This window comes from Stegostoma tigrinum, chromosome 34 (genome assembly GCF_030684315.1).
Source record: "Stegostoma tigrinum isolate sSteTig4 chromosome 34, sSteTig4.hap1, whole genome shotgun sequence".
NCBI classification, from domain to species: domain Eukaryota; kingdom Metazoa; phylum Chordata; class Chondrichthyes; order Orectolobiformes; family Stegostomatidae; genus Stegostoma; species Stegostoma tigrinum.
The window spans coordinates 17,344,327-17,367,187 of record NC_081387.1 but is presented as its reverse complement, the minus strand read 5'-3'; the positions used below and the strand labels follow the sequence as shown (position 1 = coordinate 17,367,187).

The 22,861-nt window shown below is 43.9% G+C and overlaps 1 protein-coding gene across 18 annotated transcripts in view; it reads left to right on the top strand.

Moving 5' to 3' along the window:
- LOC125446329 (ras/Rap GTPase-activating protein SynGAP-like) overlaps positions 1–22,861 on the top strand; it is a 746,401-nt gene that overhangs the window by 560,852 nt on the left and 162,688 nt on the right. For 2 of the 18 annotated variants that reach the window (XM_048519820.2, XM_048519825.2), the window contains exon 19: positions 16,497–22,768. The exons of 15 other annotated variants lie outside the window; for them this stretch is intronic. In XM_048519820.2, the coding sequence (XP_048375777.1) occupies positions 16,497–16,667 (171 nt within the window). In that variant the 3' untranslated portion in view covers positions 16,668–22,768. Of the gene's footprint in view, positions 1–6,175; positions 6,392–16,496; positions 22,769–22,861 lie in introns of those variants that run through there. One more of the 18 variants, XM_059639421.1, reaches the window with a different exon arrangement.

Genomic DNA, 22,861 nt, shown 5'->3' with positions numbered 1-22,861 from the left:
CTCAAATTGTAACCTGAACAGCGATTTTTGTTTTTAATTATAATTTATGTCGTAGTGCATCCCATTTTCCATTGGAAAGAATCAACATTATCTACCTCCATCATCCTGTAAGAGAGGAGGCTATTCCAGAGATAGGCGTATCACTTGCTGAAATGTTGGGAATAATTTATCTAATCTCACCAGACATGGAATCAGACAGACTGTCAATTTTATACCCTGTCCGTCAACTTTTTATGCTCCTTTAATCAGTTACAATGTAAACTAATTCCATTAGCTTTGTGGTTGGCAGTTTAAATTACAATTGTTTCCCCCTCCATTGTCCAAACACAGTCAGTCTGGGTTTGCCACGAACCTATCAGAGCTTTAAATGACAGTGATCATATAATTGTTTAAAGCAAAAGCTGACACCCTCTTCGCTTTTCCCTCCACTTCGCACCCTTCCCCCAATGAAACCAATTTGGTCATGCTTCAGAAACCTCCTCTCCCACATTAAGCTCAGTCTCAAGTTGCAAGTTGGGAAGGTTGGTGCTTGGACCTGTGCATACCACATGCATAACCTACTTACTGCTTAACGCAGTCTGTTACGTGACCTGCACTACGCTTGAACTATATGAGTAGAAGTGACTCTCTGGCAATAGTACAAATGGGGCAAAAGTGTCCCCCATAAAAACTATTCTCATTAAAATCACTCTCAAGATGTCGACTTCCGTGGCTATGTCATCCTTTGTTGCTCATCCCTAATCTTCCTCGAGAAGATGGCAGTGAGGTGCCTTCTTGCATCATTGAAGCCCGTGTGATGTGGGTTGTACTTTTGGGGAGGAAGTTGGATGTTGCCAACTGAGAACCAGGTAGGGGGTATACATGGTATATTTTCCTGAGGTAAAAATGCCACAATTAGCCATTTGCGTGTCCGCCTGGGTGAGAGGAATGGGGAAATCACTAACAATTGGACAGACAGCACAAAAACAGCCCAACTCATCCATGCCAAACAGCTTTCCTAAACTGTGCTAGTCCCATTTGCCTGTGTTTGGCCCATAACTCTCCAAACCTTTCCTATCCATCTACCTGTCTAAATGTCTTTTAAAATGTTGCAACTGTTCCGGCCTCCACCACTTCCATATATGTACCACCCTGTGTGAAAATGTTGGCCCAGTGTTTTAAATCGCTCCCCTCTCATTAAACCCGTGCTCTTTTCATGTTGGACTCCCTACCCTGTGGGAAAGACCTCTTCTATGCCCCCCATGTTATGAGCTTCTATAAGGCCAGCCCTCACCCTCCAACATTCCAGCCTCAGTAAATGGACTGTCCATTTTATACCTCTCCTTCCTTCTTCCTAGAACACTGCCAAGAATGCAATTGTAAACCATGGGATCCAACTAGAAAATTGCAGGAGTACTGCTCAGCTTGTCTAATCCTACCAAAGCAACTGGGGGTGGGGGGGGAGAAACACTGGATTCTCCTTCCAACTTTCTCATATGTCATCTAACACTTCTCCAAACCCCACCGCGCCCCCCGCCACCACATTCTCTTCTGTCCATTTGCAGATCCCATTCTTCAATATCAATACTAATTCAACAGTGTGAAAAATTGCCTAGGTACGTCCTGTTCACAGAAGCAGCCCAAGATCCAGTTTTACTATAAGACAGAGGAGCAGAAATTAGGCTATTCAGCTCAGAGTTTGGTGCACCATTCAATCATGGCTGATGTTTCTCAACCCCATCCTTCTGCTTTCTCCACATAACCCTTGATCCCCTTGACAATCAAGAACCAATTTATTGCTGTTATTTATTATTAAATGTACTCAATTATCTGGCCTCCATAGCCTTCTAATGTAGTGAGTTCCATAGATTCACCACTCTCTGGCTGAAGAAGTTTCTCCTTCTCACCATTCTAAAAGGTCTTCACTTTAAAGCTGTGTCCTCTGGTTCTAGTCTCTTCTACCGATGGAAACATCTTCCCAAAATCCACCTTCTCCAGGCCATTCAGTATCCTTTAAGTTTCAGTTAGATCGCCTCATCCTTCTAAACTAGCATACACCCAGAGTCCTCAAGCGTTCCTCATATATGAAGCGTTTTATTCCTGGGACCAACTTGTAAGGCCACTCCAAGGCCATTACATCCTTCCTGAGATATGAGGCCCAAAATTGCACACAACACTCAAACTGTGACCTGAGCAGAGCCTTAGACCCACAGAAGTACATCCCTGCTTTTATGTTCAAGCCTTCTCAAGATAAATGTCAACAGTGCATTTGCCTCCCTAACTACTGACTCAATCTCCAAGCTGACCTTGATAGGATCCTGGACTACAACTCCCAAGTCTCTCTGCACTTCAGATTTCTGAATTCCACCCCCCCCCCCATTTAGAAAATAGTCCACACCTGTATTCTTACCAACATGCATGACCTTGCACTTTCCTATATTTAACTCCATCTACCATTTCTTTGCCCACTCTCCTAACCTGTCCGAATCCTTCTGCAGCTTCCCAGCTGCCTCAATACTACCTGTCCCTCTACCTATCTTTGTATTGTCTGCAAATTTAGCCAGAATGCCCTTAGTTCCTTCATCTAGATCATTAATGTATAAGATGAAAAGTTATGGTTCCAACACTAATCGTTGTGGAGCACCACTTGTCACTGGCTCCCAGCCTGAGAAAAACCCTTTTATCTACACTCTGCCTTCTGTCAAATAGCCAGCCTTCTATCCATGCCAGCACCTAACCTCTAACATCATCGACCCTTATCTTACTCAGCAGCGTCTGTGCGGAACAACTTCTGAAAGGCCTCCTTGAAGTTCAGGTAGATAACATCGACTGGTTCTCCTGGGTCTAACCTGCTTGTAACTTCCTCAAAGCATTCTAGCAGAATCGTCAGGCATGATCTGGCCATGCACTTCCAAGTATTCAGAAATATCATCATTTACAATGGTCTCCTAAGTCTTACCCCTGATCGAGGTTAGGTGAATTGGCCTTTAGTTTTACTCCCTTTTTAGACTGAGATGTCATATTAGCAATGTTCCAGTCCTCTGGGACCCTCCCTAACTCTAGCAATTCCAGAAAGATCACCACTTATCTCTTCTTATCTCCTTTAGAACTCTCGCTGTAGTCCATCTGGTTTAGGCTGACAAGTGACAAGTAACATTCATGGCACAGTGCCAGTCAATAACCATTTACAACAACAAAAGACTATTCATCATCCCTTGATATTCAATGGCGTTACCAATACTGAAGCTTCCATTATTGAGATGCTAGGCATTACCATTGGCCATAAGCTCAAGCTGGACAAGCAAAATTAATGGCATGAACATCAGAAGCTAGGAATCCCGCAGTAAGTAACTTGCCTCCTAACTCCCTACGGCCAGTACAGAGGGATGGAAAGGAATATTCCCCCTGACTGGATAGGCACAGCTTCAAGGACATGTGAGAAGCTCGACACCATCAAGGACAAAGTCGCCCCTTTGATTGGCACCATATCCATAAACATTCACTCCTTTCACCATTGATGGCTGGGTGCGGTATGCACCTTCTACAAGATGCAGTGAAGTTCTCCTCATTTCTCTAGACAGCACCTTTCAAAAGTAGAACCACTTCCACCCAGAAGAACAAAGGCAGCAGGTACATGGGAACACTGCACGGCCTGAACGTTCCTCTCCAACCCACTCACCAACCTCCTTTGGAAATATTTTGCCATTCTTGGGTCAAAATCCTGGAACATCCTCCCCGACTCAAAGCCAGGCAACCTACACCACACAGGATATTGTCTTGAATGGCAACAGTCCACCAACCTCTTAAGATGCAACTAGGGATAGGCAATGAATGATGGCCCAGCCTGGATCACACACATCCCAATGACTGAATATCAGTAAAGTCCTACCACATGTAAAATGGGTTCCTATGTGGAAGGGGATTCCTTCTACAGATTGGTGATGGAAGATTGGGGGGGGCGGGGGCGCTGAAAAAAGTCGCAATTGGGTGTGGACGAGCTATTCAGCCCTCACTTTCCCTTACCTTGTCATCTGGAAATGATCCCCACCCAGAAGACAACAACCTCGGCTGCGGCCGGCCGCTTTCCTGCAGAACCTTCGAGAACCAGCCCGAGCTTCCCAAACCCTGCACGTGGCCTCAACCGCCATGTGCTCGAGAGCGCGGGAGGGCTCAGCCCATGCTCTGTTGCCAATCACAGCCCCCGCCCCGCCAGCACACGCGCACTTCCAGTCATTCCAACCAATCAACAGCTGCTCTTTCCCCTATAAGGAACTGCTTCCCAAGTGCAGAGTACAGGATTTAGATGTACTAACTTATCCGTGGCGTGGCAAAGCAAACAGGCGGTAATTTCCGACTCTGAGGAAGAGCGTCTTCTACTGTCCCCCGACCTTTCACATCGCACACAAATCCTGGCGCCCGGACAATGTGGTGATGGTGTGCGGGAGGAAACAGGCCTCCAGTTTGGACCAACCAGAACTGTGCGCGCTGGTGACAGCAGCTGTTACCCAGAGGCATGATTGGTCGAGTGTGGAAAGGCGGAGGTGGGAAAAGAGGGCCGGGCGTTTCTAGCCAAGCCAGGTGGATGGAGGATCATGTGGTCCTGCCCTTTTCTACCGCGCCTGGGAGGAATGAGGTGGTTGTAGTTGAGTAGCGAAGGCTGTTGTTGTGACGGTTCTTCTTCCTACCGTCCACTTATTGCGACAGTTTGGATCGCCAGGGAGGACATGCCCCTCTTCGCATTTTCTGTTACGTTATTCATTCACGGCCCCGTGCCTAATTGCCCCAGAGAGCAATTAGGAGCCACCCGAATGGTGGTGGGTGTGGACTTCACATTGGGTCCGGATGTGGTATGGGTGGCAGATTTTCTTCCTTGAAGGATATTAGTGAATCCATTGGGTTACTTTTCCCACAATCAACAACGGTTTCACGGTCAACGTTAGATACAGTAGTCGGGACGCTGGTGAGTTAAGTTGGTTGAACAGCTGGTTGGCAATATGTACAGAAGCTTGGATTCATTTTGCACACCAACTGAGGTTACCAGTGAAGGACTTACCTTCTCAGCTTCTCATCCCTGCTGAAAAATATGTGGTGAACCTCAGGTTAAATAAAGTGCAACCACTCATATGAAAGCTCAGCCTTGTGGTCCTCTGTGACTGTGGGGACTTTAGAGCCTTAATTCCAGGTTCATTATTGAATTCACATTTCACCCTCTGCTGTGCCAGGATCCAAACCCAAGTCCCCAGAACAATTCCTGGGTGGCTGGATTGATAGCCTAGTAATAATACCATGAGGCCATCACTCTCCAGGAGAAATGAGGGGATGCAAATTATAAGTTCTCTTTTATTTCTAGAAAATGGAGGGGGTTGCTGTGGTGAGTGATGTTGATGTGTACCAATGCTCAAGGGGGATGATAGCTCAAGCACCAAAAAAGGAAGGCTCTGGAACATTGCTGGTACATGGCAGAATGAGGGCAGCAGGATAAAGGGTCGACCCCAGTTGTCGCAGGACGGTGGACCTCACAGATAAGCTGCAGTGGACAGCACAAGACGGACAAACATGGCAGACACATGATGGCAGACCTACTGGTAGGAGTAACTTACAAGCAGCAGCTGTGTTGTCTTCTGGTTGTCCGTTCAACCAGAACTGGCTGTTTCAGGCCCCACCAACGTCTTCTGCCCGGCTTTTATATTCTTCGTTGTAAACAATGCTGGGGTGGTACCCCACGTGTTTAGGCTCACACCATTTCAGCACCTCCGTTCTCCCCAAGTGCCCATGAAATACAGCGGCCGCGGAATGCCTTCAGTAGTGGAATTTGTGGTTCTTTGGTGTGACGGAGCAGTTATTGTAACTTGTAAAAAGATTGTGAGAGATAATTGATCAGCAGCCATTTTGAAAATTTGGTATCTGATAACTAATATTTATTGCTTTAGGTACTGTGATGTAGATATGCAAATGTATCCAATATGTACTTACGTGTGCATGTGTTCTTTGTACAGTATAACTTCATGGTATGGAAACTGCCAATTTATAGTTCAAATATTGCAATTACATATGTAAATTTCTTTATTTTTCTTCCTTTCTTTCCTGTTTGTCCTTTCTTACTCTTTTGCACCTTCTTTCCTCCCCGCTCCACCCCTCAAACCATATTTCTCTCTAATATGCCTGCCTAACACCTTTCAAACCCCCCCTCTGGAAGTCAATGGAGCATTCATTCAAAAAAAGACAAAATGGCTTCCCAGCCCCACCCATTTCCCACCCACCTCGCCTTCACCGCGCCAAAGATTTTGCTTCAAGCCGGATCGAGGCGAAGTTCCATGGAGACCCCCGCCTCATCCGCCGTCAGGCCCGTCGCTTTGAGTACAGCTTGGAAGGGGGAGGGGGGCAGCAGCTGGTCTGATGTTGACCTGCCTTGGGTTTCCGTTGGCACGGGACCTGCTGAGGGCGGTGTCTAGACTATGACATCCCTTCTGGTAGATCACCTGGGCAGGGAAAAGCATTCTCAAATTGGCTGAACACATTTTTGGGGAGGGAAGAGGAGGGAGGGGATGTGGGAAGGGGAGGGCAAACAGGGTATTACACTGATCTCTTAATTATTTTTTAAAAATGAAATATCTATATATATTTATATATAAATTAATTTCACACTACATTCAAGATCGCCCACAGAACCTGGTAAGTGGGGTGACACCTGGGCCTGGTGGATTTGATTGAATGGTGCAATGCTAGCCAGGCAAGGGAACGAATGCTCCGTTTACATACAGAAGGGGGCAGGGGAGACGGTGGCGCCATGAGGGCCTTGTTGACTGACTCAGGCGACTACAGAACCTTGGCTGGAACAATATCTTGCGCCGTCTATACCTCCGACATTTTGAGGGCAGCGGACCATAAGGTACGAGACCAAAAGGGAGAAATCTTTTAAGCTGCAGTATCACTGGCTTTCAAATGGTCTGCAGGTTGTGGAGATGTGTGAATAGTCCAATTTCTGGTGGTGGCTGCCCAGACTTGAGCCACTCCACAGCTTGTTGGAGGTGCTGTTCAGAGTTTGCTCGTGAGAGGCAGAATAAGAAGGACTGAATATGAAATGCAATGGAGACCTTCTCAAATTGGTGGTGACCATTTATATTCAGTGAGAATGGGTGCAGAAATGGCTAGAAATTGGGCCATGTTGCACATCTCCAGCAGGCCAGCTATTTCAGAGCTGTCAGAAATCAAATCTACACAACATCTTCACATGTAAATATTCTCATGGACCTCTTGCAGTTTTGCCTTCTAACTCTTCCTTCCCATCAACCTTCAGGATTTAAGTTTTTTTTTAAATTAAAAGTACAGGGGCTGGAAACATCTGCATTTGAAAGTAGAATGAAAGAATCTTCTTTGGAGAATCATTCAAGAGACTGGATTTTGGTGGGTGGGGAGTTAGTGGAGTACAGGAAACCCTTATCTGAAGAGCTTTTAAGTACTGAGGTCACCATCTTGCTTGGTACAGGCACTACTGCAAGGTCACTGGTATCCCTTGGACTGGTACTCCATCAGAGAATCTTGAGCTCAGACCTGGATTGCACTGAAGATCTTTCAACATATGTCTGCAAAGTCGATGTGAGGTGGTGTGGCTTTTTTTGTCTGTCTCTGTGTGTGTGTATGTCTGCGCACGTATCCATTTGTCTGACAATCAGTGTTTCCCTAGGTGACCCACCTCTTGCCACATTGCGTATCATCTATGCAGCTCGCCAACGTTCCATGTCGTATTGTCAGTTTTGAGCTTAATATACAAAATGGTTCAATGTTCCCCAGGAATAAGAGATAATGGGAACTGCAGATGCTGGAGGATCCAAGATAACAAAGTGTGGAGCTGGATGAACACAGCAGGCCAAGCAGCATCTCAGGAGCACAAAAGCTGACGTTTCGGGCCTAGACCCTTCATCAGAAAAGGGGGATCGGGTGAGGCTTCTGGAATAAATAGGGAGAGAGGGGTAGGCAGACTGAAGATGGAGAGAAAAGAAGATAGGTGGAGAGGAGAGTACAGGTAGGGAGGGGATAGGTCAGTCCAGGGAAGACAGACAGGTCAAGGAGGCGGGATGAGGTTGGTAGGTAGGAAATGGAGGTGCGGCTTGAGGTGGGAGGAAGGGATGGGTGAGAGGAAGAACAGGTTAGGGAGGCGGGGACAGGCTGGACTGGTTTTGGGATGCAGTGGGGAGAGGGGACGAGCTGGACTGTTTTGGGATGCGGTGAGGGAAGGGGAGATTTTGAAGCTTGTGAAGTCCACATTGATACCATTGGGCTGCAGGGTTCCTAAGCGGAATATGAGTTGCTGTTCCTGCAACCTTCGGGCGGCATCATTGTGGCACTGCAGGAGGCCCATGATGGACATGTCGTCTGAGGAATGGGAGGGGGAGTTAAAATGGTTTGCGACTGGGAGGTGCAGTTGTTTATTGTGAACTGACCGGAGGTGTTCTGCAAAGTGGTCCCTCAAGCCTCCACTTGGTTTTTCAAATGTAGAGGAAACCACACTAGGTGCAGTGGATACAGTATACCACATTGGCAGATGTGCAGGTGAACATCTGCTTAATATGGAAAGTCATATTGGAGCCTGGGATGGGGGTGAGGGAGGAGGTGTGGGGGCAAGTGTAGTATTTCCTGCGGTTGCAGGGGAAGGTGCCAGGTGTGGTGGGGTTGGAGGGGTGTGTGGAGCAGACAAAGGATTCCCAGAGAGAGTGGCCTCTCCGGAAGGCAGACAAGGGTGGGGATGGAAAAATTTCTTAGGTGGTGGGGTCGGATTGTGGATGGTGGAAGTATCGGAGGATGATGCGTTGTATCCGGAGGTTGGTGGGGTGGTATGTAAGAATGAGGGGGATCCTCTTGAGGCAGTTGTGGCGGGGGTGGGGTATGAGGGATGTGTTGCGGGAAATGCGGGAGACACGGTCAAGGGCGTTCTCGACTACTGCGGGGGGAAAGTTGAGGTCCTTGAAGAACATGGACATCTGGGATGTGCAGGAGTGGAATGCCTCATTCTGGGAGCAGAGGTGGAGGAATTGGGAATAGGGGATGGAATTTTTGCAGGAGGGTGGGTTGGAGGAGGTGTATTCTAGGCAGCTGTGGGTGTCGGTGGGCTTGAAGTGGACATCGGTTTCTAGCTGGTTACCTGACATGGAGACTGAGAGGTCCAGGAAAGTGAGGGATGTGTTGGAGATGGCCCAGGTGAACTTGAGGTTGGGTGGAAGGTGTTGATGATGTGGATGAACTGTTCGAGTTCCTCTAGGGAGCAAGAGGTGGTGCCGATACAGTCATCAATGTAATGGAGGAAGAAGTGGGGTTTGGCGCCAGTGTAGGTGCGGAAGAGGGACTGTTCCACGTAACCTACAAAGAGGCAGGTATAGCTGGGGCCCATGCGGGTATCCATGGCCACCCCTTTTGTCTGCAGGAAGTGGGAGGAATCGAAAGAGAAATTGTTGAGGGTGAGGACGAGTTCCGCTCGGCGGATGAGGGTGTCAGTGGAGGGGGACTGGTCAGGCCTGCGGGACAGGTCGGTGGAGGGGGACTGACCTATCCCCTCCCTACATTCCCACATATACTCTCCCCTCCACCTATCTTCTTTTCTCTCCATCTTCGGTCCGCCTCCCCCTCTCTCCCTATTTATTCCAGAACCCTCTCCCCCTCCCCCTCTCTGATGAAGGGCCTCGGCCCGAAACGTCAGCTTTTGTGCTCCTGAGATGCTGCTTGGCCTGCTGTGTTCATCCAGCTTCACACTTTGCGATCAATGTTTTCCAAGATTGGTCTTGGTGTCGGGTTTAATGTGTTATTCGCAGCAGCACAGTATAGTTCCCTAGTGAACTTCTGGCTGAATATGGAGCTGCAACAAGACCTCTCTGAATGACCAAACAATGATTGCAAACAACTGGTCTTTCTTCTTGGAACCCCAGTGAACTGCATCACAGGGTTGGTATCACCTAACAGGATACAGGTCCCGAGTTAAATGTGTTGCATTGCATTGTTTCACGTAGGAATAAAAAAACAAGTTGAGCTGAGGCCTGGTTTTCTGAACATAGAAGAAGTTTTCAAAGTCAATTTAGAGTAGGTTCTCAGGAATTGAGTCTCCGAATTAGAAACATTTAGAACGTAGAACAGTACAGCACAGTAAAGGCCCTTTGGCCCACAATGTTGTGTCAACCTATTATCCTACTTCGATCAATCTACCTTGCAAACCCTACATTTTACTATCCTCCATGTGCCTATCCAAGAGTCACTTCAAAGTCTCTAATGTATCTGATTCCACTACCACAGCCGGCAGAGCATTCCACACGCCCATCACACTCTCTGTGAAGAATCTATCTCTGACATCTCTCCTATACCTTCCTCCAATCATCTGAAAATTATGCCCCCTCGTAATAGTCATTTCCACCCTGGGAAAAAGTCTCTGACTAACCACTCTATCTATGCCTCATCTCTTGTAAACCTCTATCAAATTACAGTTCATCCTTCTTCACTCCAATTAAAAAAGCCCTTGCTCCCTCAACCTTGCCTCATAAGACCTGCCTTCCAGTCCAGGCAGCATCCTGGTAAATCTCTTCTGCACCCTCTCTAAAGCTTCCACGTCTTTCCTGTAATGAGGTGACAAGAACTGAACACAGTACTCCAAGTGTGGTCGAAACAGAGTTTTATAGAGCTGCAGCATGACCTCACGACTCTTAAACTCAATTACCCTGCCAATGAAAGCCAACACACCATACACCTTTATAACCCAATCAACTTGACACAATCTTTTTTCCAAACAGCTTCATTTGCAGATTATATATGTTAGTTCTTACTGTTCTTTATAGAGAGAAAAGCATTACTTAAACAGCATTGAAATGAATCACCTGAATTAAATTTGTTCAGAAATATTCCCCAGTATGGCCCAAGCTCAGTTATAAATTTTATTTTGGTATTTGAACTTAAACAAGAAGAAAGCATTGAACATTGTTGCAGGAAAAGAGACCTTGCAATTTGGTCTGGCCAACTGCATGGTGACCACCTCAGTGGCATGCCCTGTGGGTTTGACTGTAATCTGACATGATCAGGTCAGATTATATTTTCTTGCTGAATAACATCCAGAGGATATGTATAATATATCACCCACTTCAATGTCACAAACAGACCTTTGCACCCTGTTGGCCAAAGGAGTCACAGGTGTTTCCAACTTCTTGCACTGCCTTTGCTCTCAACTATGGAGATTCTGGAAAGGCAAGAGGTTTCAAAAAGTTTGGGTTGGAAGAGTCAGGGTATGGTGGGTACGTGATTTTACTACAAAATAAACAGGAGTTCACAACTCACGCCAATCCAGCGAGTTTTAACTTCTTTGCCTCCTGTTAGGTTGAAAGATATCACAAAAAGTATGTCTAAGATGTTGTGTTGAAGCTGGATTTCTGTCTGTATCGCATGTTTGTCAGCTTTTAGTCTGTTGCCACTGGTTGTAGTTGCCTGGCTTGACTTTTTTCTTTCCTTTTGCCTCTTTTAAAAAAAAATACGTCAATGGTTTGTACTGTGTTGCGGTCTGTATGAAATCTTACCTGTATGACCTGTGACAAATTTGCAATTTACCATTCTCTTTGCGGGTTTAGCATTTCCTTGGGCATCATTCAAGGTGAGAGCTCTACCACGTTCACCTTGTATGTGTTTTATCTGTTCTCAGCCAGCTTACGAGGGAGTCAAGTATTATGGGTTAACAGGCAGAATAATAAACTTGAGACTACAATCAGATTAACCATAATCATATTGAACGGCACAGTAACCTTCGCAGCAGAAGGGCCTAATTCTGTTCCAGAGTATTATTTTCGCCATGTTTTCCAGTAATAAATGGAGATGAAAGTATTCATAATGTTCACCAAAAATGTTGTCATAACTCTGACCTACCCCAAAGATTGACCGATTGATCTCTTTTTCCCACCACTCCCCTTCCTGAATAACTTCAGGTGGAATTGATGGGAGGGACAATATTGCATCTGTCGACTTCTATGAAAGCTGTCTTTGCGCCCCCTTTCCACCCACTCCCCCAGCTGAAATTCTTTATGGCCTTCAAAAACCCAATTGCTAACTGTTGCTGCCCATCTCACTCACCCTTCCAACATTTCCTCCTAAAATGAAAGGAGTGATTTTGGGAGGCACTTGAGAGGAGTTGTGGTTCCAATTCCTTTCCAGTTTAGAAAGCGTTGATCAGATTTGGGAATGGTGAGCAATTCTGGTGAATCACAATGCCCATCAGAATTTGCATGGTTGGAAGAATTCAGGATTCATTTGCTGAATCCTAGTTGAGCAAGGTTGTCATGGGTTATGGTTACCCTTTGGGTGATGGTCTCGGTTGGTTGATCACCCAAACTACAAATTTACTCATTGTTGAGGAGAGGATTCTGTGGTATATAGGTGTCAGGGGAGTCTACAACTCAATTTTAGCCAAGTGTACGACTACTAATAGTTTTCATGGGTTGGTTAAACATTGAGCTGGGTGTGTAACCCCAGCTAAAACCATGTACTTTGTGACCACCATTCTGGCTGAGAACTGATGAACTCCCATGGTGGTGTTGAACCATCAAGCTAAAAGTGGCGACCATCATATGCAAATACTAGAAAGCTGTATTGTGCCTCAATTGTCAGCCAATTCCACTTTTGATCACATGCATACTTTTGAATTTTTTTTTCCATTGCCGCTGGTTATTTGCAACATTGAAGTTTACTGTGTCTTTAATGTCTGTGAAAGAGTAGAGCGCCCCACCGTCATCTCAGTGTCAGTTCAAACGCACGTCAGCATCACGCAAGCACTGAGCAACAATAGAACACAGGTTGCTTTTAAGCCAGTTTGAAGGTAGCTCAGAATATCAAAAGACCTAAATTTTTGAGTTTTACCTTCACTTTGGCTAAACAGCAGAACCAGAAGTCATTGCTGTTCAGTTAAACCTTAAAAAGTCCCTGTTACTGCCATTTCATCAAGTGTTGTCTCCCCCCTTACCCCCCTCAAGCACCCCCATGGTTGAATCCGTTACAATGCTTTGTGCTAAAATCTGAGGAATTCCCTCAATCAAGGGCCTTGCTCTGGAAATATCAGGTGTCATTGAATGTATAATGTGAATCATTGTGCGAAGTGCTATCAGAAGGAATAGAGTTAATTGTTTTAATTGTGCTCCTTTTAATTTCAAAATATATTTATTACTGGGCATCATTTACAAAATATGTTTGAAGGCTGCTTTTGCTTCCATTTCCACATCTCTGGTATTCCCGTACTGATTTTGGCTCATCAGTATCGTTGAATGTACTTTTCAGGATTCTGCAGTAAACTGAACAACTGCTTATTTGGTAGGCATAACACCCTGTGTAGCCCCTGTTTCTCCCAGTGCTTCTCAGCAGCAGGACTTCTCCATCACCAAGGCAGTAAAACAGCCTAGGAGATTAGAAGTCTCAAAATGGTCACTGACAAAAGATTATGAGACAGAGTTTAAGAATGGTTTTACTTCAATTGGATTGATCTCTTGTCCAGGTACAGAAACTGTTGTAGAGATACTCAGAGTTGTAGAGATACATAGGTGTAGATATCTGCACAAATATATGTAGCCACAGATAGATACACATAAACGTGTGTATGCTAATAAACACAGCGCACACAAAGATAAAGAACAGGCAGATTTTATCATAGAACGTTACTGTTTTGTTTATTTGACAAAGCCCAACCAAACTCCAGCACACGATAAGAACAAAAACAAGGAACAGCCTCCTGAAACCTGCACCACCATTCAGCACAATCATAGCTAATCTTTACCCTCAATACCACTTTGCTACCAACTTCCCAAATCCCGTGATTGCCTAAAAGTCCAAATATATGACTATCTCATTTTTAAATGTAGTGAATGATGGAGCATCAACAAGACACTGGGGATACTTCTAAAGATTCATGACCCTCTGAGGGAAGAAATTTATCTTCATCCTAATGCAAAGTGATCAATCCTTTATCCTGTGACCCTCCAACCCTACCCCATCACATTCTCAACTCCTTGCGCATGGATTCATCCTCTTAGTGTCTGCCCTGTCAAGCTGTTTCATAAGTTCTCAAGAACCGGGTTTGAGCCCACTACAAGCGCACTCCACAAGTCACACCTTCAGTCACCGTTTCCCACTTGAACCATTGATAAAATGTTAAAAGTTTAAAATGTGCATTTGAGGACTGGGGGGATTTGTACCGTGAACATTCATCTCAAGGACTTGACTCAGGATCTAAAGGGAAGTCAACTAACCATCCAGTTGCTAGGCATCACCATTGAGCTGATGACAAGGTGGAAACAACGTGACTTAAAGTTGATGTGTGAACCCAAGACTCTTAAGTCAACTTTCAGTGCACTTCAGCCCTGAGCTATGTACATTCAAAGAGCCAAACTGACACAGGGAGCCATTAGGGACTGAGACTACAAAGGATTTTGATATGTGTTTACTTTCTTGTCGTAAACATGTGTTACTCCCCCATTTGCATGATCTCCATTCTGTCACAAGTTGAAGCCTTTCATTCTCTGTGCTGTTTCTTCTCATGTGTTTGTGGTCCAAGCTACGGTGCCTAAGAGATTCCAAATCTAGGGGTATCCTGCCAAGGATTGAAACCACTTCAGAGCTAAATTTCAATCTGTTGTGGTGGACGGTGGTCATACAGTATTAAACAGAATAGCTGTTTTACATCCTCCACCCAATATGACCTTGAGTGAGGTGTGAAACCAATATTGGCCTTTTCACTCCCAGAGAAAAAGGGCACATTCACCAGGCATCATATATCTAAATTTACTCAGTCACAGGCAGGACACAGTTACTGCCGTGAGGGGACAGGATGGAATAGCAAAGATACAAACTTGTGAAGCCAAGTTCTACCCTGCACAGTTTTGCCTGTGTCATTTTGAGATACCTGAGTGGAGGGGACAGGTGCAGTGGCAAGTGGTAGGTTGATAGTGCTGAGGGAAGTCTAAATGGTTAAGAATGGGGTTGGGAACGGGGAGGTAGGAGTAATTATAAGTGTAAAACATCATCTAAGAATGGATCTCTGTTGACGGCAGAGAAGAGTAACACATTTGCTTTGCTGTCTTAATTGTGAGTTGTGCACAGTAAGTGGGGCATTAGTGTGTTGACAGCCACCTGCTGACAAGAGAAGCTTAGTTTTTCCAGACTTTCAAGCACATACCAGCAAAAGGTTTTACTGCCAGGTTCTCAGATATGAAAAAACACTGGGGCTTTTTCCAGTTCCTAGATTGTCTAGTCCCTTCATAAGGCAAAGCATAATAGTACGGAGAGACTCAAAAAGTGTGTCAACTATAGATGCCTTAACGTTATTGCAAAATCTAGAGCTTTTATCAGGGAGGAGGAAGACTGTGGTCTCATGATTAAAGCTCCGCCAATCAATTGTGGGTTGTGAAGTACAAACTACCATGCAATTGCATGATGATTTAGGGAGTGGTTTAAGGAATCTGCACACGTGTTCATTTCAAGTTGTCTCACTCATAATGTGCACTGTGTGCTGGGGTGGGGGCGGTGTTGCTTTGTAATAGCTAGCATACAGAAAAACTAAACATTCATTGAATTGGGCCCTAACTGGCACCACGACAATTTTAGGCTTTAATTAATGACAAAGGTCCCGAAGCCTAGGCCACAACAGAGGAGCATACTGCACTGGAATGTGAGTGCGGAGATGTTGTAGATTACTGGTAGATTTGATTCTCGATGCTTTGAAATGTCCTCTCTCCTGGGATCATCCAAGCACAATCCTGCGACTAGCACACTTTTTCATTCATTTGGAGGCTGTTGAAATTTAACTATCCAATCAGGCCTATTTTTTTTTCACATCACTTTTACATTTGAAGAAATACCACCTATTTATATCCCTTTGTAATGCAAAGTGTCAACCATTGTGATGGTGACAGAAGCCTGCTGACTTGGGCTGTATCCCTACATGCAACAAAGAAAGTATCTTTATTCTCTTACTTGATTTTGCCTTTTCCCTACTGCTCACTTCTACCACCAACTCAGCATGGCCCGTCATTCACCTTTGAAATGTTATTATAATTCTGGTTCAGGACTGATGTGCAAGCTACATTGCAAAATCCTGAGCCCTACCATTGCCAACTGGGATTCACTCCACCCTTTGAGGAATGGTTTTGTGGTGTGGTTGACAGGAAGGCCCTCGTGCCCATGGTCAGTACGTTACATTGCCCTTGATTTGAAGGTATCAACCTTCAGTCTTCCATTACAGAAATTAAACAGTTAACATCTTTTTTTAGATTATGCAATTGGACAATTCATGTAGCCTCATTGAGATTGTTACTGTGTGGCTATATATACATATGTGTATTCTTATTCTTTCATGTCCCACTGCCCACAGTTATAAATTGGCTTTCCCCTGCACCTTATTTTGATGGCTTGGCTTGGCTGCTCCAGGGTAGTGAGGGGTTTGCCCTCCTTGGCTATGGATGCTGTGGCTTTAATGTGGATTTCTTCCCTTTTTATATATGTTTTGTTTTGTTTAGGAGAGGCAGCTCTCAACGATGGGGGCCACCAATTCCCGACTGATGAGCACCCTGACTCACATGAAAGACCGGTGCAGTGAGACCCAGCTGAACGGCGTGACGTCATCGCACCCTCCCCCCCGCCTGCAGATCACCGAAAATGGCGAATTCCGTAACGCCAGTGGCCACTGATGCAAGGGGAAAGGAGGCGGTGGGGTGGGTGGGTAGGAAGAAAGCCAGGTCAGATGCAAATCATCTTCCCTGCCCATCATCCTTTCACTTCATCACTCTTTTGCCCCTGTCCCTGCCTTTAACTGTCCCCAAAAAGCACAGGCCTGTGGTGGAATGGAACTGACAAACAGTGGAGTGAAAACAAATTGTAACTATTAACAATTATTTTATATCCTTTCATCATTCACGCACGAACACTCCCAAGTCCCATGGCTGTGGATAATGCCTGGATCTTGATGCACTTAAAAGTGGTATATTTTTCATTGCACTTTTCTACTTGTGCCATGTTTAAATGGCCTACTGTATGAGAAAGAAAAGGAAAACATTTCAGATATAAATATATATAATATATAAATAAATATAACAATGTACAGTGCACAAAAATCTCCATGGTTACCTGGAGATTAGGTTTGTCTGAAACCTTCATTGACAGGGCTGTTAATTTCTGTCCAGGATTACATGTACATTTACTGAATGTCAGATAGCAAGAAATCATTACAGATCTTGATGTGTTGGTCTGGTTTACTGGAAAGGAAGTGTGTGCTGCCATTTGCCATGTGCATTCTTCCAGTTGCACTCTTCTATTTCTTGCACCCAAGGTGTTTGTATCAGTTCTTCTCATGTCTATCAGGCTTTTGAAGTAATTTGCCTTGACAAATTCACATGTACCTCAAATTTCTGTCGAAATGGAACAAATCGGACCTCACCTGATGGATTGAGATTATACAGTGGGATTCAATTACATTTGTGCATAACAAATTAATTTGAAATTCCTTTATTTTTCTTAAAAGACATTTATATAGTGCCTCTCACAACCACTTGACATCTCAAAGCACTTTGTCGCTTTTGCAATGTAATCCTGTTGTAATGTAGAAAATACAGCAGTCAATTTGTGTACAGCAAGCTCCCAATGATAGTCATGTGATAATGACCAGCCAATTTATTTTACATGACACTTGTTTAATTTTGTCAGCATGTTCAGATCTCTACCTTGTTCTGATATGACATTTATATGCCCCTGAAAAAGCAAGTATTACCTTGGTTTAATGTCATACTTGAAAGGCAACACTTCTGATGGAACAAGACTCAGTATTGCACTGGGAGAGTCAGGTCGGACAATGCAGTCAAATCTTTGGATTGGGACTTGAATCCTCAACCTTCTAAATCAGAGGAGTGCTATTGACTGAGCTATGGCTGACATCAGGTTTTAGATGTTAACATATCCAGTAAAACGATTGTTGGAGGAGCTTTAGCTGACTTTTTTTCTAGTAAATATATGTTTCACACCACTTCATTGACATACCAGCACCTGTTTGGTTTGTTAACCAAGTCATGTTTCCTTCCTGTGAACAGCAGATTCGCAGATCTTACATTTTGAGATGTTCCTGAAAGTAAATGCTAACAGTCCAACTCCTCCCAGTCTGAAACTAGAAGCCAAACTCCTGCTGGCAATATAGACTAGAAACTAAATCCTGACTGCTGTCAAATGAAGGAGTCTATTCTTATTCATCTCAAGTTTGGAAATCCCAAATCCATCTGGATTGCCAAGCGAGAAGACAAATGTTTGTTCATCTTACACTGAGGAGTCCATTGATGCTCATGTCAAGCACGATAATCCCAACTTCTGCTATTAAACTGGAATTTTCTGCAGCAGAATCAGAAGTAGGTGGCAATGTGGAATTTGAAATACGAACAAATCAGCCATGATCTTATTGAATGCTGGAACAGGTTCAAGGTGCCACATAGCTATTTCTGCATGTTTGTATGTGGTCCCAATTTCTGCTGGTATCAAACAAGGAAACTTGAACTCCAATGATTTGTAAGCTACAAGGCCAATCCTGCTAGGCCCTCACACTAGAGCCAAATTACTGCCAGCTTCAAACTCAAGAATCCCGTTTTTAGTTGGTGTCACAATGGGATCCCAATTTCAGTTGGTCTTAGGGAAATTAAACTGAAGGCCAAATTGCCACTGGTGTCGGTGTCAAATTCTAACTCCTAATAGTACAACTTCTGCTGGCTTCTGCAAATAAAAGCTCAACTTTTTAAAGCTAGTTTCAGATTTGAAGCACAAATCCTCCCTGTCTCAAAATAGAAGTCTCAACTGATCAAAGGTCCTCAGACCCAAAACCCTGATTCCTTTTGGTTTTCAAACCTTAGAAATATGACACCTGTTAATATCTGGGACCAAAGCCCTGCTTCTAAAGACCCTTACCTCTGCGTCACCATAACAATTTGGTCTCTTGGACCGGAAGCCCAGACTACTGATAGTGCCTTGGTCCCAAAGCACCAACTCTTATTGGTCTCCTCTACCCAATGGTCCAATTTCATTGCCTTTTGGATGCAGAGCCCTGAATCTTCCTGGTTTGCTGGACTTCAAATATAAAAGCTGGAAGATAGAATTTACTATCAAGTAATTACCAGCTACAGAACAACAAAGTAAAGATCCTGGGTGAGCTTTCAGAGTATGTAGACTGATAGTGGACATTACTAATCTAGACTTCTTGGGTTTATGCAAAACAAACCCACAATTTGTCATTTTTCTTAGTCTCTCAAAGTTTGTCAATGGTGTAGAAAATTTGAAGTTTAGGTGTTGGTGATGCAAAGAAACAGATATGTTTGTGGTCAGGATCAAGGTTGCAAGCAGTGCAGATAATCAAGAGGTTTGATCATGCTGATCATTAGTTTGTTTCTTGGAGAAAAGAAAGAATTTATTTTCATATGACATCTTTCTCTAATCAAAATGATGTTTTAATATAAAGTGAAGTTGCTGTTGTTTTATGGAAATTGCAGCAAACAATTTGCATATAGCAAGCTCCCACAGAGATCAGTGTGGGATACTGCTGGGACAATTTGTTCGCTAATGACTTTCAAATATAAATATTAACCAGGAGACTAGGGTGAACAGCTCTGCTCATTTTCAGGTAGTGCCATGGGATAATTTGTGAGAATCTGAAAGGGATAGGATGAGATCTCAGCTTAACTCTTCATGTGAAGAGCAGGACCTCTGATAATGCAGCACCTTCTCAATCCCTTGTGAATGTCAAGTTTATTGTTTTGAATCAAATCCCTGCTTCATTTTATTCAGCCTTTCTTTCAGTGGGCCATGTTTTTTTTCTCTCTTTTCGCTCAGGCCCACCCAAGTGCCCATCCCTCATAGTCAAGGCTTTGATGATCAACTGGCAGCAGACTAATTATGCACAGTAGAGTCCCAATCAGACCCTGCCTACTCACAGTACCTGTAGTTGAGGGGACTGGCCCACTGTTAAATATTTGGTCCCCTCTTTAAACCAGAGCATTGAGCTTAACCTCAGCCGTCTGATGCCTGCTTGAGCCTGCAGCGCATTCAAGTTAACCCTAAGGTTTATACACCATTTACAAGGCATGAATCAGGATTATGATGGAATTCTTTTCAGTGGATGTATTGCAGTTCCAAGTGATCAAGAAGCTTTATATCATTTATGATCAAGCAGCACAGTTGACTGGCACACTCATCCACCATGTTAAAGGAGCATCTCATGTTCATGTAGGTATGTCAAGAAGCAGCAAAAGTTTCATCCAGTAGAAAACAAAGTCATAGAGTAGGGCTGGCTCTTTCACAAACGGTGCAGTGACTTGGGCTAACCACAAAACCTCATTCCCAATTATTAACAACTATCAACCACTGCAGCCTATAATTTTGGTTGGAGATAATTATAGAAATGAGTAAGCCATTAAGAGCTAGACAATTCAAACATCAATCGATCAGACCTAAGCTCTAGTTCCATGCGGGTAGAAAATTAAACAACTCAGTGGAGGAGGAGGCTTCATAAAGATCTCTCCTCAATGAGGGAGACCCCAACACATAATTGCAAAAGATAAGGCCAAATTTTGTACATCTACCTCCAGCCAGAAGCTCTGAGTGGATGAGCAATTTGAGCTTTCTGCAGAGATGCCAGCATCACAGAAGTCAGTATTCAACCAATTTGATTCATCAAATTTGTGACATCAACAAACAGCTGAAAGCCTGCAAAGGCTATTAGCTGTGACAGAAACCCAGCTATAATACTGAAGAGTCTACTCCAGAATTTGTTGCACACCTGAAGAACCTATTCCAGGATCCACCCAATGTGAAAATTTGCCCCAGGAAGGTCCTGCACACTGATAAACAGGACAAATCCAACATGACCAATTATCAATTTACTCTTGATCATCAATAGTGATGGAAAGGATCATCAACAGTGCTATCAAGCAGCACTTGCTTAAGAATAATTTGCTCACAGGTGGTTTGGGTTCCACCAAGTTCACTTAGCTCCTGATCTCATTCCAGCCTTAATTCAAGCAAGGAGAAAATAGTTGAATTCTAAAGATGAGGTGAGAATGACTGGCCTTGGCATTAAGACTACATATGACCAACTGCAGTATCAAGAAGCCAAGCAAAGCTGAAGTTGATGGGAATTAGGAAAAATCATTGGTTGAAGTCACACCTGGCACAAAGAAATATGGTGTGGTTGTTGAACATCAGTCATTTCAGCTCCAGGATATCTCAGCAGGTGTTCTGTAGGTTCTAGTATTCCAAGCCCAACTATGTACAGTTACCTCATCAATGACCTTTCTGATCATAAGGTCAAAAATGGGCATTCTCACAGATGTTTGCACAATGATCACTGTTACATGTAACTTGCCAGTGAGGTGGTATATGTCCAAATACAGCAAGATTTGAACAACATCCAGGCTTGGCCTGACAAGTGGCAGGACTACTTTCACCATGTAAGTGACAGGCAATGATTATCACCAACAAGAGAGAATCTAACCATTGTTTCTTGACAGTCGATAGCATTACTAGTACAATTCCCTCACTTACCAACATGAAAATGACCACTGACCAGAAGCTGACTGAACTAGTCACATAGATGCATTGACTCTCATGCAGGTCAGAGGTTAAGAATCTTGCAATGAGCAACTCACCTCCAGACTCCCAATGCCTGTGCACCATCTATAAAGCACAAGACAGGACCATGATGGAAATTTCCCTACTTCCTGGATTACAACAACACTTAAGAAGCTTGATACCTTGCCGAACAAAGCAGCCCATTTGATTGGCATCCACAAACATTTACTCCACCACCAATGACCAGTAGCAGCAGTGTTCATCCTGGTTGGAAATGTATCACTATTTCTTCCCTGACATTGTGTAAAAATGAGAACTCCCTCACTGTCACTCTCACTGGCAGAAATCTTGGAACTCACTCCCTCATAGTATTGTAGATGTACCACAGCAAATAGACACCTGCCATTCAAGAATGGCAGCTTATCACAACTTTCTCAAGGGCAGTTAGTGACGGGCAATAAATGCTGGCCCATCGAATAATGCTCACAACCCTGACCAGTTATTTTTATAAAATCAACATGTTGAGCCTTTTCCACCATTCAGTTCAATAACAGGTGATCAATTTCTTATTTCAGTTTACTTACATTAGTTTCATAAGCCCTTATTGATACAAAAATCTATCATGCCCGTTATGAAATATTCAGTTGGCTCTCCAGTATTTTCGGGAGGAGGGGGTGTGGCTGGCGTGATATAATGAGTTCCAGATTTCTTTCTGTGAATAAATGCTTTGTGACAACACCCCAAATGGCCTACCTCTAATTTTAACACTCTGCCCCTTAATCTGGAATCTTCCATTACTTTCTCACTGTCCGCCACATGCAAGGGAACATATGCTAACAGACAATAGTATCAATGGAGGTCTTTCCAAACTTGCAAAACAATGAAGTCCCAATGTTGGATTTCCAAACTAAGTGAAGCTCGTGAACATTGGTGGCATGGAGAAGGTTGACATTTGTTCGAGGATTAAAGATGCATTGTTAAACACAAAGAACTTCTGGAGTTAATACTAGCCCTAATAATTAAAGTATAACTCTAAAATGATTAAAGGAAAGTAAATAAGGAAATAGAGGAAATGTTTCTTCAGTTAACTTTACCACTGGTGTGCATACTCAAATAACATATACCTTTATATTTCAATGCATTTTCTTACAAATCAGACACTAGGTTGACAAATAATTACACAACACCTTTCTGAACCTGAACTCCAATATTTATTTAAAATTTAGCTGCAGTGCATTCTTTTTTATTCTGTGCTCAACCCCCGTAAGTTTTTAGGCATGACCATGCA